At 35.4% G+C, this 20,260-nt stretch overlaps 1 protein-coding gene across 2 annotated transcripts in view; it reads right to left on the reverse strand.

Annotated features, from left to right (window-relative positions):
• GRID2 (glutamate ionotropic receptor delta type subunit 2) overlaps positions 1 to 20,260 on the reverse strand; it is a 1,226,675-nt gene that overhangs the window by 289,010 nt on the left and 917,405 nt on the right. For both annotated transcript variants that reach the window (XM_087826562.1, XM_087826560.1), the window contains exon 11: positions 1,660 to 1,972. In XM_087826562.1, coding sequence (XP_087682688.1) covers positions 1,660 to 1,972 — 313 coding nt within the window. The remainder of the gene's footprint in view (positions 1 to 1,659; positions 1,973 to 20,260) is intronic.

Consider the following 20,260-nt stretch of genomic DNA (forward strand, 5'->3'; position numbering starts at 1 on the left):
CAGAGCTATGAGGTGGGCACAACCAGGATGTTCCCTGCAAGAGGAACTCACACCATCATACAGGTTTGTGATCCCAAACATGAACCACAAAATTCTCCTGTTTCATTGACTCTTTTCTCTCCTTTTGGAAGAAATCACCCATCATGTTGTGAGAAAGACCAAACTATACCATAAAGAGAGGGCATGAAAGAAAACTGAGGCTACCAGCCATCAGCCAGCATCAACTACCAGCCATGAGTTTAGCCTCCAGACTGAGTTGTCTAGCTGAGACCTCAGACATCATTGAGTAAAGACAAGACATCATCACTATATCTTGTCTAAACTTATGACCCACAGAACTGGTAGGCTTTGGAGGCATTTGTTATGTAGCTATAGTCACTGGAACACTACCAATAACAAGCTTATTGCTAAATCCAATGAACACTTTTCTATGTGATTATTCAAAATGTTTAACACAGATGCCCAAACCCTCCATCTTTAAATACTGGTTTTATTTGGTATGTATTCCACTGCATGTTATATATAACTTGTATCTTTCTCATCACCCCTATCAGTTACCATTGAAAGCTCCTCTACCCATTCCTTTCCTTAGGGCCCTGTCTTAGGCCCTCTCTTGGCCAGTGGTCCTCAATTAGGAGTATGCAGTTTAGAACAAATACTCTGTTAGATCTTACTTCTATGGCTTCAATTATCTCCTACATGCTAATATCTTCTAAATATATATTTAGCTCAGATGTCTCTCATGTGCTTCTGAAAAATATATCAAACCACTAACAAGCATTAGAAATATCTCCTTGGATGTTTCACAGATACCTCAAACTCAACATGCACCAAAATGAATGTATCATCTTCCCCATCACACTTGCTCTTTCTGTTTTTTTTATTATATCAGTAAAAGATGTTAACATCTAATACACTAATTTCCCAATCAAGAACCTTAGGATAAAACTGCCTCCTTCAGCATCATCACCATACCACTATATAATTAATCAAGTTCTATTGATTCCAACTTATCAGTACTCTTCTCTTGATTCCCAATGTTACCTTGCATTTGTGGAAGTCACATAAACTCTTTACTTTAGTTATTATGATACTCTTAAAATTTGACTCACTTCCACATCGCCTTTTTCAATCTATTATGATAAAAATATTTCTGTAGTACAAATTTGAACATGTTTTTTTCTTATTTAATACCTTTAAATAGCAGATCGTTTCCCTAAAGATCAAGCTCAAACTTTTTATAATAAATGTATCTTCAAACTCACTTTACCAGCTCTATTTTGCATAGTTTATGCTAATTTCTCTCTCACTTCTTCATATTAAATTTTACCCTAACCATCTATGTCTCCTTTTCCCAATCTTCTTCCTCAACAGCTCTTAAAACAGTTAATTCTGTCTTACCTCTGACATTCATTTTTGGCTTTGTTGATGGTATTGAACTTAACATCAAAAGATAATGAACCATTTTTTTATTGAAAACCTGCTATGTTTGAGATCCACTAGGAAAAGGTAGGAAATGCTCTGTTCTAAGCATTGCTGTGAAGACCCTTTTGAACACTTACTGATGTCAGATACAGATACATCACTTTCTTCACTGAAATCATGGCAATTGAAACATCACCTTCCTTTTTCGTATGAAAATGTATTTTTTCTCCTTACCTTGCTGTACAAAGGATCCATACACAAACCACATGGAGTTGTAGAGAGTAGTAGAACTCATTGATCCCATTTGTAATCGTGGGGGATTAAGCCAATTCAAAAGGTAGACCAGGAGACCCACAAGAAGGACTGTGCCGGCAATGCAAGCCCATAGAGAGAGATCGAATGGTGCAAGACAGGCGAACATATCCACTGTCTTCTCAGCCCTTCGCAGCAGGACTCCCACAGAGTAGTCCATGTAGCGTGTTGTAAAGTCCACCACATTTTCACGGTCCGGGGTGATGGTTAAAGCAGAAATTCCTATGTCGGCTCTCTGAGAAATTGAAACAGAAAAGGATACCTTAACAGTGTGAAAAACAATTTGATTTGTGGCACTTTGGCTCGCCTTGAGGGAAAAAACAATCGATGCCTCAGGCAACATCTTAAGTCTTTTTTATATAAACCGAAAAACACTGCAGAAACTTCTCATAGGAGAGCTATGTGTGAATTTTGCATTTCTTACTGTCAACCATGCCCCACCAGAGTCAGACAAATTACCTTGTTCATATTATCAGTGAAATAAGCATGTGAAATCAGTGAAGAATATTTTAGAAACAGATAATACCTGAAGGAAATTATCTTTTTTCCTAGAGTCATTTTATCAAAGTCTTCATTAACACAGTAGCAAAGGCAAAACTTATTCTAAAATATTCTTCTTGAGAAAATGCTCCTGAGATATCCAATATGTCCTTAACACGTAAATTATTGGTAGTTTATTTTAAAAACTCAAGATAGCATTTCACCCTTTTTTAGATTTCTTTGTATGGAAATTTATATTACTGACCTCTAAACATATTAGTTTGTTAGAGCTTTCACATAGCACTGATATGTCATATATCAGAAGTCTCTACCATGATTTTATTGTATAAATCTCAGAAACATTTTAAAGAATAGTTAAAGATTAAGAAGACAGATAATTCTTCTTGGAGTTACAACTTTTCTTCTCAGTTTGTGTCTCCTTAGATTGAGTGATAACCTTTAGAACTACCGCATATGCTATTTTATTTGTTTAAAGTGCATAGCAGAATAGCAGTGAGAACACTAAAAAAATGACTTCAAATTTAAATTCTATGACATGAGAAACATATCTAAATATATAAAAGATGGTATCTTCTTTGAAATAATGATCTGTAGCTGTGATTAAAGCTGTGGGAAACTCCTTCCAGACAAATGCAAACAACAGTAAATTATTTGTTGAACATTTTCATTATTTTTCTTTATTATTATTTTATGAAACAATACAGAAACTGATATTATAGCTTTGGGGGACAAAAACAAATAGAAAATACATGCCTAGTATAATGCTAAACCAACTTAGATAAATCTAATCTCTAAAGAAATGGTCACAAAAATATTCTAGCTAAATTTAATATTTGTGTGTGTATATATTTACATATATACATACTTATTCAGTTCTCACAGTTAATAAGTATAGAAATCATATTAAAGCTATGCTTTTCTTATTCCAAAGCCTGTGCTAATAACACTTTACCATATTGCAAGAAATCATTCATTTTCCACATGACGATATTGTAGGTAATTAAGGTAACTGGCTTAAGTATAATTGTCTGAAATGTTGCTTTTAAGAATTGTACTATTTACAGTGCAACAAAGCCATATTAATGTAAGTACCATGAGTTTAGAAGTAACAGGGAAGTATTAAACTTAATAATTACTATATGAAAATGAACTATCAGAGAAATAATTATTACCGCTTTCAAACTCATGTATTTACTTTTTATAGCTACATATTAGGAATTGGGTCTTTTCAGATTGAAAAGCTAACCTGGATCCTTAGCTCTCCAGTTCTATCTTTTCTGAGCTTCAGTTTATCTATTTATGAAATAAATGTAACTATGTTTAGTATGACTAATGTGAGTGAACTCATTTATTTTAACCCTAGTGGGGAATAAATAACCCTCCAAGAGTCAATTAGGCTCTCAGAAGGTACATTTACTTTTTCAGGATATTACTATGGATCAGTAATCTACTAATTGACATACTGTGACCCAAAACATTTTATGAGTCAACTAAATTCAGAAAATTCCACCGAAGGAGATATTTACTGACAACATGTTGGCTGAGTACTTATAAATATTCATAAATACATTGCTGATAAATAATTAAATGTTTTACATCCAAATGATTATGAATGGAATTGTCATATACTGCTTACCATAATAGGTACCTGCAGTATGACAAAATTTTTATTATGGGATAAAGAATAATTATCAAGGGAATAATGTGTTTTTTTATTTTTATTTTTTGGAAAAGGGAACTAAATGTATTATATGTGCTAAAATATTTATTAACTATAATAATTACTTGTCATATTTCTATGCAGAACTCCCTAAATTCTGGTTCACTTTCAGCACTTGCCTTTTCTCTTCTCAAGGAGAAATTACCAATCTCCCTGTGGAGGGCATATCAGAATCATACAGGGTGGGAAAGAAGGAGGTTTACAGATGTGAGTACATGAAGCACAGAGTTTATTCTTGTATTATTATTTATTAATTATTATGTTATTTTCCATTTGAATAACAGTAAACCTACATTTGCCCTTCCCTGTATAATGGGCTTTTCCAACTACACAAATACATTTACATGGACACACGATATATATATACACACACACATTTCCCCTCTTTGAGATTCGTATACATCTTCTTAAGAAAGTGCCTCACTCCATCCTTCAAAAACAGTGATATAGCAGACCACTGTGTTTGATATGAATATGTGATAATCCTTACTTGTATTAAAGAAGCTGTAATGAAGCAGAAAAAATGCCAAGAACCACTGATCCTGAAAGATGGCCCTAAAATTTCTTGAATATCTCCTAACAACCAGAAATGATTAGAGACAATCATTCCTACATTTATCTATCATCTATCTATCTATCTATCTATCTATCTATCTATCTATCTATCTATCTATCTATCTATCTATCTATCTATCATCTATCTATCATCTATCTATCTATCTATCTATCTATCTATCATCTATCTATCTATCTATCATCTATCTATCTATCTATCTATCTATCTATCTATCTATCTATCTATCTATCTATCATCTATCTATCTATCATCCATCTATCATCCATCTATCTATCATCTATCTATCTATCTATCTATCTATCTATCTATCTATCTATCTATCTATCATCTATCTATCTATCTATCTATCTATCTATCTATCATCTATCTATCATCTATCTATCTATCTATCTATCTATCTATCTATCTATCTATCATCTATCTATCTATCTATCATCATCTATCTATCTATCTATCTATCTATCTATCTATCTATCTATCTATCTATCTATCTATCTATCATCTATCTATCTATCATCCTCTTTCTTATTTACCTCTGTATGTATGTGTGTATGTATGTCACTCACTTGTCCAGTATTCCACAATGATTTTTTAAATTTCTACCCTCTTAAAATCTTTAATGTTCTCACATCCCCCCTAACTCTTAGAAGATGACCTCCACTGTTATTTTGTAGAGAAGAAGGCAGATTAAAATTCACATCATTTTTGCCTCTCAATCTATATCCCACACCCAGCCTATTCTATTTAACCTCTATTTACAACAGAGGAGCTGTCCTCCTTCCTGTCTGAGGCCAATCTCCTCCCTTTCAGATACTTAAACTCCTGTGTCTTATGTATTCGACATCATCCTATAAACTGTAGATTTCCTATAAAAAGATTATTTAACTCCGCTCATTAGAATAAAAACAAAAAGAGAAAAGACTTTCCTTCTACTCTCTGTGACCTCTGATTCCCATTACTACCCATTCTCTCTCCCTTTTTCATAGTGAATTTTCTTAAAGATTTGTCTCTATTTCTATCTATATCTCTCAGTCACACTGGGAATACTCTTTTGTATCCATATTGTTGGGTACTTATTACTCAATGGACACAGCATGTTTTAATCTTTATATTGCTGAATCAAATGGACATAATATAGTGCTCATTTGTTCAGGCTTCTTAACAACATTTGACAGTGATGATTGCTCCCTCCATCATAAACACTGTTTTCCGTGGATTTCATGACACGATATAAACCCTTTCTCAGTTCCTTCTTCAAGCTTATGTTGACAATCCTCTGTATTTCTCATTCAAGATCTTTGGCCTAGGCAATCCCACTCATGTCCATTGCTTCCAGGGTTCTCATCTACATACAGATTTATAAATTTATATTTGAAGCTGAGTGCTGGAGTCAAGACTGACTTATGCAACCACATAATTGACATTTCTGTTAGATGTCTCAAAAACGCCTCAAAAAATTAAAAAAAAAATATCTTTATTGATTTCAGGGAGAGGAAAGGAGAGGGAGGGAGAGAGAGAGAGAGAGAGAGATAGAAACATCAATGATGAGAGGGTCATTGATCAGCTGCCTCCTGCACGCCCCCGACTGGGGATCGAGCCTGCAACCCGGGCATGTGCCCTGACCGGGAATCGAACCCCGATCACCTGGATCCTAGGTCGATGCTCAACTGCTGAGCCATGCCTGGCCGGGCAAAAACACCTCAAATTTAACATGGCCAAGACCATATTCATGATATTCAACTCTAACCAGTCCTCTTCCAATGTCTCCTGCCTCAATGAATATCTTTCTACTTAAGAAGTCTTAAAATATAAGGGCGTCATTACCTTTCGCAGTCTTATGCCCCTTAACTTGTCTATCAGTATTTATTTTATCTCCTGAGAATCATAATACCCTTTCATTTCTCTGCTATTCACAGCTCTCACCATTGCTTTCCTGGGCTTTCTATGAGTGTACCTGAAATCTCTTTCCTCTTCTCCAATCTCCCTATTGCAGCAAAAGCAACTTTTCTGTAGAGAAAATCTGAACTGTCCCCTGCCACAGTTGAAAGGTTTTCAATAGACTTGCATTGTTCTTAGGAAAAAGATAAAAATCCTTAACATAGTCTTGACATCCTTAGATAGAGTACGCCTAACATATTCATACCGAACCATTTTCTTTTACAACACTTTGTCCTGATGCATGGTCCCTGTACATGCTGTTCTGTCTGGATTGACCCTCACAAAACTTCTTCAAGTAAACTCTTATACATATTTATTAATCCAGCTCAATGATCACTTCCTTAGGGAAGCTATCCATGGCCCCCTTTGATTAAGATAATAATTCTTGTTTGTATTATCAGAAGCCTATTATAATACTAATACTGACTTCTCTAGAAGTTATGGCAGTTATAATTTTAAACATATTTGTATGATTCTTTGAATAACATCTGACTCTTTTACTGGACTGTAACTCTAAGAAGGCAGGGATTGTGATTTTACTTTTTTAAATTTGACATATTTCCGGTATCTACCACATTTGTCTGGCAGAGGGTCATGATCAATAAATACTTGCTTCATATATGACTGAATAAAGATGGAACATTTACTAGATGTTTATTACCCAATTCTTATATTTCTATATTTTCTATATCTCTATTTCTCAGCATTCCCAATAGAGAAGAGTTTTTAAAAAATACAAAGGAAATGGTAAAATAAAATTTTACTAAGTTTTATAGCAGTGATAGGACATTTATATCTTGATGAATAATTACTTCAATAATTAAAATAAGGTTCTAGATTTATCAGTATATTTATATTTATGCTATTTGACATTAGCTAAGGTAATTAGGAGTTTACTATAGTAGGGTCCATATAAAGTATTATATGTCAAATGTTTAATGTAAAAGTGATAATTTAAATATTGATAAGAGCTAGCAATAAGACTAGAATAAGTAATTTTTCAAACTATTTTAATTACAACAGTCATACAGTTTTTTGAAAGGAGATATAAGATTGGCATTCTTTCAAGTCAAGAAAAGGAGATGATACACTGGGGGGGGGTGACTAATAAGCTATATAAGTGTTAAATCTTAGAAGCTTAAGCTTAAGTTGAAAAACATTTGTTCTAAATTTAATATAAAATAAATAATCACATCGAAAAAATAGTCATCTAATGTGTGCTTGAACATAATGTTAAGAACATTATATTAATTATACTAGTTATGCATATATTTAATGTTTACTATATACTGAATGCCTTGTTACATACTCTACAGACATTATTTTATTTATTATTAAAACAAATCCAATTGCCTCTTTACAATATGAACAATTTACATTGGAAACATTCTAATTATTGTAAAGCTTTTTATTTGATACTGAATTGATATGTGCTGCCCTGTGTTATCTATAAATGTCTTAGTTTTGTCATCTTTATATCACATTATTAATCTAAGTATGCCTGCTGATGACAGTCTTTCAAATACTTGAAGAACACTATCTTATTCCTCATTGGGAATATTATTTTAAACCTAAAAATAACTTGCTTATTCAATCACTCTTTCCAAGGTATGATTTCCATATTCCTCAAAATACTAGCCATTCCCCTATGAACGTAGTATAATCCATTGATGTTTCCTCAACTGATACGGACAATATAGGTTTTTAAAAATGTTATTAGAATTTGAATCATTTTTATCAGGTAAATACAAGATTTCTTTATGCTAAACTTAGGGTCAAATAAATTTTAAAAATATTTTTAAATGAAACACTGTCAATCTAGAAGTTCTCATGAATCCTATGGAATTGATTTTGAAGCAAATGTTAGATTTTATATTCATCCCTCATCATTTTCATTTTTCGGTTCTTGTATCCTTTATATCTGTCTGAAATATTTTGAATCTTTACCTATCATCCATTATATCAACTTTTTCTACTAGCTTTGAGTTATTTGGAGGTTTGAGAAGCAGGCCTTTAATTCTTCATTCACATTACTAGTAAAATATTGATAAAAAGTACATGAGCAAGTTCAAAGCATTGCAACTTGCCTCTAAAGTTTAAAGTTCTACACTCACTTTGGTGATAGCTCGTTAGTTAACACTAGATTTTCTTTTTTAAAAATCACCTATGAGTATTATTTACTACACTATCATCCAACCAGGTTTCTCCATATAGTTTTTAAGTGCTTTCTAAAAGGTATTATTGAACTCAAAATACATGTGTAATCAGATATTCATCGTCTCATGAATAGTTAATGTTATCAAAAAAGAAAATGAACTGTTAATTTTTTTTACCACCTACAACATGTCTGATTAATAATCCACTCTGATCAAACTCAGTGCTCTGTCAGAATACATTTCTTTTTCTAATTCTGAATATGCCAATCTCTATAACGTCTCTCTTTTTCATGTTTTGTACATATTATTTATAGTAACTCATATGTCACCTCAGGAAAGGCATTCATTCCCTCAAGGCTATCATTCATTTGGACCTGGAAATTCTAACTTATTAAAAGTATCTATCATAAGCTTCAATTCTCTTAAAATTTGTCCCCCTATCTTTCTCACCTTAAACATATATATATATGTTTACACAAAGTGGAAGAAAATTAATTGCTGAAGACTTCTGGCATACATTTAACAAGTGCTAGGTTTATCTCTGCCCATTCAACTTCTTAAACTACACATATTCTGTTGCTCTTCAGAAGAATAAATTGTTCATAGATTTAAAAAACTTTCCTAACAATTTTCTTAAATATCATTTTATATTCTTTGGTCTTCAAATAATGTTTTAATGTAAAACTTCCAGGTTTGCTTGGGAAAAAATAGGCCTTGAAGAAATGTTAGAGGAGGAAGACCAGGTGCAGGAGGAAGGGAAAGAACTGAAGGAAGGAAAGGAGGGAAGGGAGGACGGGGGAATGTCCTCAAGGCTCACATCTTCAGTTAATGAAATACGACATGGCTTTGGGCAAGCAGCCAAACCTTCACCATTTTAGATTACTCATGATAAAAATTCTTTATTAAGAACTTATTATATGATTATTCTATTCTTGGTAATATAGAAATATAAATATTTTGTTCTAAAGACTTTACGTCTAAAGATTTTAAAGGTCGACTCACACTGTAAACCTCTGTTTGCCCACCCATGTATTTTTTCCAAGATTTGATCAAAATTTACATAATATAATACAATACAATATAATACGATCTTCAAGTAACACACACACACAAAGCCTTTCAGTCTTTCTAAAGACTGCACTGAATTTGAAGCAACAACTATTTTTATCACCTTTAAATTTTCAGTATTTAATAGGCACTCAGTAAGTATTTATTGATTAAGATGATACTCAAATATATTTAATCATTTCTCCTTGAAGTATTTTTAGAATTTTCCCTTTCTTGTCTATAATAATCCAAAGATGTTTGATCTTGAAATTTAGATTACATTCAATTAAAAATTGTTTCTTGGAGCTTGCCACACTGGTATTTCCAGAAATTAATATTTGTCATTATTTCAATAGCAGTTTTATCTCTGACAACACTATAGTGACAAAAGCAGTATTTTTAGTTTAATTTCTCTGTTGTCATTCTTAATCTTATCTCTCAGCCTGTTCCCAGAAACCACAAGCCATGGCTTCTAGCTCTCTCTTCACCAGCCCTCCAGCCCTGCCCATTCACATAATGATCTCATTTAATGTCCTTCCAGGAGCAGTTTAGTTTTCACTGGTCTCCAAACCCCAGCTTTCCTCTTCCAGCCTAAATTTATATAATATTTCCCTTTTTATTTTTTATTTTTATCTAAGTTCATGACATTTTCCCCTCAGAGCATATCATTATCCTTCCATTTTCTGTTTTTCAGTATCTCTTACATGGTACTGATACCATAAATATCTGTTTTATCTTCTCAATTATAAACTTCTTGAGGCAAGAGCTTTCTTTTCATAGTCTCTATCTCCCTAAATATTTTTCACACTATTTTTTCCACAGAAGATTTCCAGAAAAATGTCTGTTGACTTATTTGCTCTTTGCTATGTGTTAAAATAAATAGGTATTTTTATACAACACTAAATGTTGGCAGAAAAGGAATAGATTTCAGGCCATATGGATACTGCCTGAAAAAGTCTCTGCCATTGTGAAGTCATTCATTGACTGTATGAGTTTTTTCCATATCTAGCTGTCAGCCAGCCCCTCTGATGTGAATAGTCACAATTTTAATGTTTTCAGCTCACATATATGGGACACATCTCCACAAGTTAGCTTCACAACCCTGTATAAGAAATATCACACTCCTCCTGTGCTGAGGACAGATCTGAGACCTAGAGAAGGCAAACAGCTTGCCCATGGTTATTGGTGAAAAAATTGTGGAGTTGGCCATGCCCACCATACAGTGCTGGCTAAATCTGATAAACTTTTTTGCTTTTCTGCTTTCTTTACAATCTCTTTCTCCTACCTACTTAACCAGCATTTATTCATTGCCCCATTATTCTTTCTATGTGTATGAGTATGCTTTTAAAATCTTATTCTTATTTTTCTGGCTTCAGATTTGCCCCTAAGCAATACTCATACTGAGAAAGTAGTTAGGAGAAAGAGATTAATAGACATAATGGTGTGTGTATATGTATATGAATGAATATAGAAAACATTAGAGGCAATTATAAAAATTTTAATAATTCTCACACTGAAAAATGCAGGAAACTATCAGAGAATTTTAAGGAAAGTGTGGTGTGATCTGACTTACACTTTTTAATTAACAATTGGTTGAGAGAGAGAGAAACATAAATTTGTTGTTCCACTTATGTGCTCCTTGGTTGCTTCCTGTTTGTGCCCTGATCATAGTTTGAACCCACAACCTTGGTGTACAAGGATGATGCTCTAACCTGAGCTACCCGGCCAGGACTGACTTACATCTTTCAATAATCACTTTGACTTCTCTGTTGAAAATAAAAGGAAAGAGCAATAGCATGGTGAATACGAAAGAGGGTATGGAAGTAGTCTGAAACAAAGAAAATGGTGGTTTGCACTAGTGTGTAGTGGTGGAGTGGTAAGAAGTGATCATATTTAGGATATATTCCAGGCTTATAGCCAGATACATTTGTTGATGCAGAGGGTATGGAGTATAACAGAGAGGAGAGGAGACAAAGATAACTCAAAGGCTGTGGACTGAGTGCCTGAAGCCTGGAGTGGCCATAAACTGTGAAAAGGAAGGCTGTGAGCAGAGCAGGTTGTGGGGTGGCGGTGAAATCAGAGTTCCATTCTGAGCATGTTATGTTTCAGGTGCCCATTAGACATCTACTGGGAAATGCTGAGTAGTAGTAAGAAATATCAGTCTGCAGTTCAGGTGAGAGCTGGGCTGGAGAAGCAAATTTGAAAAGTGGTCTGCTTACAGATAATAACTGAGTCTTTGAGACTGGAAGAAAAGGTTGGTTGTAAGTTCTCTCTCTCTCCTTTCTCTCTCTCTCCCTTCTCTCTCTCTCTCTCTCTCTCTCTCCCTCTCTCTCTCTCTCTCTCTCTCTCTCTCTCTCTCTCTCTCTCTCTCTCTCTCTCTCCCTTTTCTCTCTCTCTCTCCCTTTTCTCTCTCTCTCTCCCTTTTCTCTCTCTCTCTCTCTCTCTCTCTCTCTCTCTCTCTCTCCCTTCCCTCTCTCCCTCCCCCCCCCCCTCTCTCTCTCTCTCTCTCTCCCCTCCCCTTCCACCCCTCCCCATCTCTCATCTTACTATCTAGCTTTTGGAGAACAAAAACTCTGTGTTCTATATTTTGTGTATTCCCCACAATGTCAACCACACATTAGGTCCCAATAAATGCTTACTGAATGCCAAATAGGAAGCAAGCTACAAGTTATTTATAAATTGAAGTAGTTCAGGCATTATCTTGCAGCATTAAAAGGGATTTGAAAATAACACCATTTCTGCATTTCCCGAGAGGAAATAATTCCATCTTCAAAGAAAAGGACCATCAGAAAGAGTTTTTGAGTCATTAGAGACTTTCTCAACTTTCTGAGAAGCCATCTTAAGGTTGCTTGTGCACAGAGCATATAGAAGCAATTACTGCCTGAAATACCCAAACTGCAAATCCACATTTCAATAAAATGCAAACCAAGGATAATAACTAGAATTGAGTGAATTTTTATTTTCATTACAGTAAAATTTTCCATCTTTTAAGAATTCACTTAAGATTGCTATTATAGATGTTTTTATAGCTTTGCAGGGGGGAAATATAAGTTTTCTGTAAATGAGGGAGAACTGGCTTCCAGAAACAGTTGTCTCCATGAAAAATGAATTTGTACTGACGGTGCTCCTAGTAATTCTATGAAGTATTTAGTGAAATATAACTTGAGGAAGAGATACATTCAGAAGACCTTGATTGGGAGCTTCTGCAGTCACCACTCACCCTTGATACCATTCGCCTTGTTAGGTACTCAGTTGTTTGTTTGTTTTAATCAGGGAAATATTTGATTCCAAATATGGTTTTGGTGTTGCAATGAAGGATGTTGCTATCTCTTTTCAATATTAAAGTTAACCTTTGTATTGGTCAGTGGAGGTACTCAATGTTGCGAAAGTACAGGGAAAGAGGGGCTACACTCTCTATTGCATCAACTATCTTTCTAGACCACAATGCATTTTTAAATACCCTCTTTCACTTGTAGCATAGTTCTCTGTTTAATTTACAATTTCCAGACCAATGCAGACTATTATTTTATGAAAAGAACATTCTAAATAAAAATAGCCAATCAATCTCAACACAATGCCTAAGATTACATCTGTAGGTACATAAAAAATTTCATAGTTCAGATGCTCTTTAAAAGTTACTTAGAATATCCTTACCCAAATCTGCACTCTCTTTTATGCCTGGGAGTTATCTTTCTCATTAATTTTACCCCCAAACCATGACCAGAGATAGATGAAAATCTAGGTAACAGATGGCATTTCAATAGCCAACAGTAGATTTCAGGATTTATATATCCTCAAGTTATGAGATTTTTCTCATCATAGCACCAGTCTCTATATCACCTTGACTTTGACTGATGCAGTAGTCTGTTAATTTATACCCTACAACCCACCACATCTTTTTTAATTCTACACATTTTACTGACTTTTTATTTGTCTTTTTCTGTAAGTTCCCTTTCAACCTAAGAGCCATTCCTGGACTAATCATACCCATTGGCAAATACTCTCTGTTCTTTAGCTTTGATTCAAAGCTTATTAGTCACTGCTTATCGGTGCTTGCCGTCTATTAGACCAAGTACTTAATGATTCAAGTTCTTTATCTGATTGAATTGCTCCTTACTGTTTGCAATGTCTGCCAATTAAATATCACCTGCAAATTTAGAAAACTGCTCCTACAACCATTCACTAAGTAATTTGCATCTACCTAATTTATTTCCTTTCACAGATCTCCTTCACCTTCATCAGTGTTAAAATCTTTCCTTATCAAGAACAAATATATTTGGTCATTTTTTCTTTCTTGTCTACTTATACACACAGCTGTGTGGTCTCCCACATCTATACGCCAGCTCCATCCTACGTTTATATCAAGTGGATTATTTTTGAACACTCGCCATTCAGACATACAAACATGCATTCTTATGACCACATGCACTTTTTGAACTTCCTGCCTGACTACAGCTGACATACTCTGGCAAACTCAATCAGTCCATTGATGCTTTTTTAGTCTAATTTAAGAATTAAAATCTTAGTGACTGTCCAATTTAAAGTGTCTATAACTGCCTCTTTTCTTTTCACCCATTTTTATCCTGACTCTCTTTGCAAATCTACCTTTTCATTTCACAAAGCTTGTGAGCATTTATCACTGGGTGGGTGTCTGTGGGGGAAGTTCTTCGGTGAGTGAAGTTTCACTGATGGATACAGATATTTTCAAGGCTGGTTTGAAATAATGGAAAAAACATAATCAAAATAGGTAAAGATTTTTTTTTTTTTTTGTAACCCTGGGGCACATTTGATAGTCTTCAGGCACCCCATTGAGGATTCTTTGTCCACAAGCATTACTCCTCATACTCTGCCTTCTCCTAATTCCATCGGGTGCCCTGTTCAGTCCTCAGGTAAGGATTAAAAAATTAATTAATTAAATAAAAGTGGCAGTGTCTGGCCTTTGTCCTAGCTAACTATCTCTGCTTCCTCTAGACCAAGGGAATTGTTCCAAACTTAATTTCTTAGGAAATGGAGATGAGAATGGGGATAAACGCTGTGCCTTCTAAAGCTTGTTCTGTGGCACATACAGGCCCACCTCCATGGGCCTAGCTTTATGGCCGATGCCTTCCCAACTGTCCCTAGCAATCCCCTTTTTGGTGCAGATGGGATCCTTTAAACCCTTCTTCCCAAATGAGCTCTCTCCTCCCTCTAGCTTTTTTGTCCTTCCTAGAAGCGAAAGTTACAACACCAGTTTTTCTTATTCAGGTTCAAGTGCAATAATTTAGAGCCATAAATAAGCATTTTGTGCAAGATATTCACGTTAACACAACACTCCCAATTTAGTTTTTATAATGGAGATGAGAGGAATACCTATAGTTCCTCTTTTTTTTTTTTTTTAGCTGTAGATAGCATTCACATGAGTTCCATCTGCACATTTAGCAATTGTTCCTAGGAGGTTCCATTAGAATGCTCTTTTCATACCACAAAAATCAAAATGTCTGCAGCAGAACTCTGCATCTTTGTTGCCCTTTTCTACTCTGCTTTCTTTTCTGTAGTCCCTATTTCTGTCCGTGACTATCTGCTCACTTTCCTCTGATACCTTTCTCACCAAGTCTCAACAACTCCTTTCTCTTCGCCTCCAAACTATCAAGTTCTAGTAATTATATCTTAGAATATTGTTTTCTCAAAATCATCCTTTTGTTAATCTGCTATTGCTATTGTTTTGGTTTAGACACTCCTTTATTCCTCTCTAGATTGTTGAAAAAGTCATTTGTCTTTTCCCTTCTTTGCTCCAATACATTCTTGGCCCTACCTCAGCTATCTTTCTTAAATACAAGCCAAATCCCATTTTTTCTTATGTAAAAACCTTTAAACCTTTTATAATTTTCACTGTCTAAATGATAAAGTCCAAACTCTTTTGCCTGGCAAACACGCTTTTATAATTATCCCTATTGTTGCCTCTCACACTCCTACTCATCTACAAGACCTAGCTCAAATTTCTCCCCATCTGTGAAATCTTTTAAACTCTACAGGCAGGGGCTGCCACTCCGCCCTTGGTTGCCATGGTATCTGGTATGTTTTACCCTATGGCATTTATAGCACTGCTTTAATTATTTATTTACACATTTGTCTTCCCTGTACACTATGAGATCTTTGAAGGCAAGAACAATGTCGTCCACTCCTTTGAGTTTATGATGCTAGGCACATTGCCCAGAATGTTGCAAGCATTCAAAAACGTGTGGGGATAAATGGATGAATATAGGGCATTCTGCTTGGCACGCAAAGTAAACAAAACTCAGCCTTCTGGTTTCTAAAAGAGGACTGTGCAGAGAAAAGTCCTCTCTATCTATATACCTACACCTACACCTGCACCTATACGTATACCTATCTCATATTTCAAAAGACTAGTTTGAAAAGACCTGAAATAGGTGCTTTTAGAAGACAAGATTACTAGGAGATGTGAATGGTCTGAAAACCTTATGGAGCAAAGCATGAGTTTAGCTGCAGTTGAAAATTTAGGAAGATGAAGTGAGTAAGGACAGCCAAAGCAGACTGAAGCTGAATGTGATCTATATGGAGTGTGATGAAGTGTAAGTGGGAAGTGAGACACAGACCACAGAAAATAATGCATGAGTTTCTAAGGTGTTTCAATTTTTCTTAGATGCGAGAGAAAAGACAGGTTTCTAAGACAGAGTTGAGATATTTTGAGACATTTAGAGATGCAAATATTTTTAGTCACTCCCCAAATCCTTCTCTATCTATGTAATCTTACTTTTGTCTTCTGCTCATACCTATCCAAACTCCATCTGAATCTTGTGCAGGTCTTAAAATCCTGTGCTGAACTGTTTCTAAGTAATATTTTCCTCACTGTGACTTGGTTTATTAAAATCCTTTTCAAACCAAACTTACACTGGAACTCTGTTCCCTAATGCAAACTTCTGAAGGAATTGAGCACTAGGACTCTGGATCCAAACTGACTGGCTTTGAATCATGAATTCTCTACAACTTGGCTAAGAGACCATGGGCAAGTGCCATTATCTAACTCTGTTTCATCATCTGCAATATTGGGATAACATTAGTATCTATCTCATAGGGATGTTGTGGATACTGAGAGCTAATAAATGCATAGTATATAGACTTTATCAGCAATAGTAAGCTCTTATATAAGTGCTAATAATAATAATTTTGTCAATTTCAAACCATGTTTTTTTTCTGAGGTACCTCTGTTAATTGCGAGTGCTGTCAAGTATATTGCTGACTAAAATATAAGCCTCTAATTCTAGTTATGTTCTATTTTTATTATAAAACACAGCATATAAAATAGTTCCAAGCTATATAACGCAGAGCTGTAGCTTTTTCCTTGTAAAATCACTAACCATTCATATTTCGTATATATATTAGTTCTTCCTTTATTAATTGCCCTATTCCACTACAAAAGATTTCCTTTTAGATTTACATTGTCTCTCAGTTTCCTTTTTGGAAACTCTAAGTTCATATCTTTTATAGCATTACCTACTGTGGATTTTCTTATGGATTTTATGACCTCTTCATGTAGCAGTGAAGCAGTGAGGCAGCAATGCTAACAATTCATCATACTTTTCCAAGTATTTTCCAGTCTATGTTTGTAATTTAATTATTACAGTTTTTGATTTGCTAATGATTTGAATTTTTGTGTACCTGTAACCACTGTTGTTGTCCATGTAATATATACCATTATTTTTAAGCCTCTGAAAGACACCTTTTATTTTGCCTATCCTGTATCTATTCTCCCCATCTTCTAATAACAGCACCCCAACTTCCTTGGGGGATCAGCATTCCCCAGTGCTTACTTCAAGTGTTTACACTGAGCTACTGCTTCCCTAGGTGCTCAAGGTGGGCACATGGCGCAGGCCTGTTCCTTACAATACTGCCCTCCCAGCTACCTCAGTGCTGAAACTGCATAAAATGGGGGCTCTTTGTCGGAACTGTTGGCAAAAGAGAATCTACCTATGGCCCTGGCTGGGTGGCTCATGTGGTTGGAGCGTCGTTGTCCCGGGCACCAAAAGGCTGCGGGTTCCATTCCGTCAGGACACATACTTAGGCTGCGGGTTCGGTCCCCAGTAGGGGTGCTAAGGGAGACAACCGATTGATGTTTCTCCCTCACATTGATGTTTTCCTCTCTCTCTCCCTCCTTCCCTCTCTCCCTCTCCCTTCCTCTCTTTCTAAAAATGAATAGAAAACATATTCTTGGGTGAGGATTAATAAAAGAGAGAATCTATGTTGATATTGGGACGGCTAAGAGAATGAAAACCAAGCCTGGACTTGCTGGAGGTCACTTTGCTGACACAGAAGGAGAGCCTGCCCGAGAACTGGGACAACTCAATGAGAAGCAGGGCTGAGATGGAGAGCAGTGGCAAAGGCCTGAGAAAGTGGCCCTGGATCTCATCCCTGGAGAGTTGTGAGCCCTTAAGTTATCAGTTCACTTCAATTGGACTATCATTTGAAACCAAAGACATCTAATTTAAATTTCACACCATGCTAATTAGCCTCAGATGCATCTCTCCACTCTAGGTTCCTTACCTGAACTCCAGACTCATATGAAATGACTTACTTCATTTTCTGTTTGGATAGCTCCAAAAAGGTATATCTAGAGTAGTTAAGAGAATGGGCTCTGACGTCAAACAACTTATGCTCATATTCTAGTTCTTCTATTTATTAGCTATGTGACCTTGAGCAAGTTACTTAAACTTCTGTGCCTGAGTCTTATTATCTATATAATGAGGATATAATTATATATATTTATAAGAATTTTTGAGGATATTTGTGTGTATTTAAGGAGTCAGTACTCACAAGGCTTTGGAATAGCACTCAGCTGTTTAAAAATGTTAATTACTATTATTACTCATTTCCAAAATAGTAGTTTTGATTCCACACTCTCCACCAAAATATTCCTTCTTTATTTCTCCTTATGCTAGTGAATGACCCCACTCTCAATTCAACTGCAGTGAAGTGGGAGTCACTGCATGTAGTGAGCTATAAGGATTAAAAAGCTTAAAATTGTAAAAGCAAGAGCCCAAAATTTAGCCTTGCAATGAAGGTAGAAATTTCTTTTAGATAAGGCTAAACTTAGGGCTATCAGAGTTTGATTGATTTTATTAAAGAGCAATGAGATCCCATTGAAAGATATTAATAACAGGAATGTCATTAACTAACGCAAGCCATTAAAAGATCGCTTGACTGCCATTCATTCTTTGATGTAAAAATATTTTCTAGGTATGGAGGTTCCAGTGGCAAATAAAATGTAAAAACCTTTTGCCCCAGTTAAGCTCACATTTTAGCAGGAGAAGACAGATGAACAAATAAGTACATAGTAAGGTGGTGGTATATGTTACAAAGAACAACAGACCAGGAGAAGGGGAGACATAGTGCAGAAGGTAGAAGTTGTTTGAATAGGGTGGCTGCAGAAGGCCTCTTTAATAATAGCTTTTCATCAGAGACTGGAAAAAAAAGTGAGGTGGATGGAAAGATGTCTGGGGGAAGAGCATCCTAGGAAGATGGTTCAAGAAGTTCAAAAGGCCAAGGTCAGCAAGTGGGGGAAGAGGGAGGATGGCTATGGGCTTAGAGCACAGAGTGAGGGAGACACAGAGGAGGTCACAAGGGAATTGGGGGGGGGGCAGAGTATGTAGGATGGTTTTTACTCTGAGTTGGATGGGAAGGCTATCAAATGGTTTTCAGCAAAAGAGTGACTAGATCACTCAACTGCTGTGTTAAAATATATTGAAGGCAGTCAAGAGTGGAAAGAGGAAGAATAATTGGAAATCTATAGCTGCAATCCAGGTGAGAGATGTCCATGGCTACAAGTAAGGCAGTGAGTGGAGCTGTGAAAATGGGAACAAAAAAAGTCTTTTTCTGCTTCCATGGCTGAAAAGATAAGATACAAAATCTTGAGTGAGAGGATATTATTGGCTTTGCTCTTCCCCATCTAATCTATCAGCAGATCCTGTCAGTCTGCCTTCAACATATATGTTGAACACATTATATTAACATATCTTGAGGTTTTACCAATCTATTAGAGTTAGAAGATAAACATATTCCTGAATTAATTTTCTCAGTTAATCTTCACAATAACAATTCTACAGATGTGGACAAAGTTACTCAAAGAGGTTAAAAGCTCTCATAGGCTCATGTGGCTAGTAAATGAGATAGTGGTACCCACAACTAATGTTCTGTTCTAATCCAAAGTCTTCATGTTGCCTTTGAGGATAAGAGAATACGTGGAAAGATTTCGAGGTTGAAGAGTAAGAAAACAAGGAACTCACACTGGATTCTCATAGTCTTTGCAGTAAACCATCGGCTTTAACAACTAAAAATGAGAAGTGTGTCAAGGATGGAGAGTAGGACTACAAATGAAAACTTGAAAACTATGGGAAATGTTTGGAATAGCCATTGTGGAGATGAAAATAAAGAATCAATATCTAATGAATTAAAGACAGTGGGGAATCAGTAAAGATTCTATTGATCACATTAGCTACTATGGTATAGACATGAACTCAGTCAGCCTAGTTCCATGACCTTCTATAGCAGTAAGCCATTATTCATGTGTAGGATCATAGAGTGGGAACAGGG

Source organism: Miniopterus natalensis, chromosome 1, assembly GCF_054644295.1.
Source record: "Miniopterus natalensis isolate mMinNat1 chromosome 1, mMinNat1.hap1, whole genome shotgun sequence".
Taxonomy (NCBI): Eukaryota; Metazoa; Chordata; class Mammalia; order Chiroptera; family Miniopteridae; genus Miniopterus; species Miniopterus natalensis.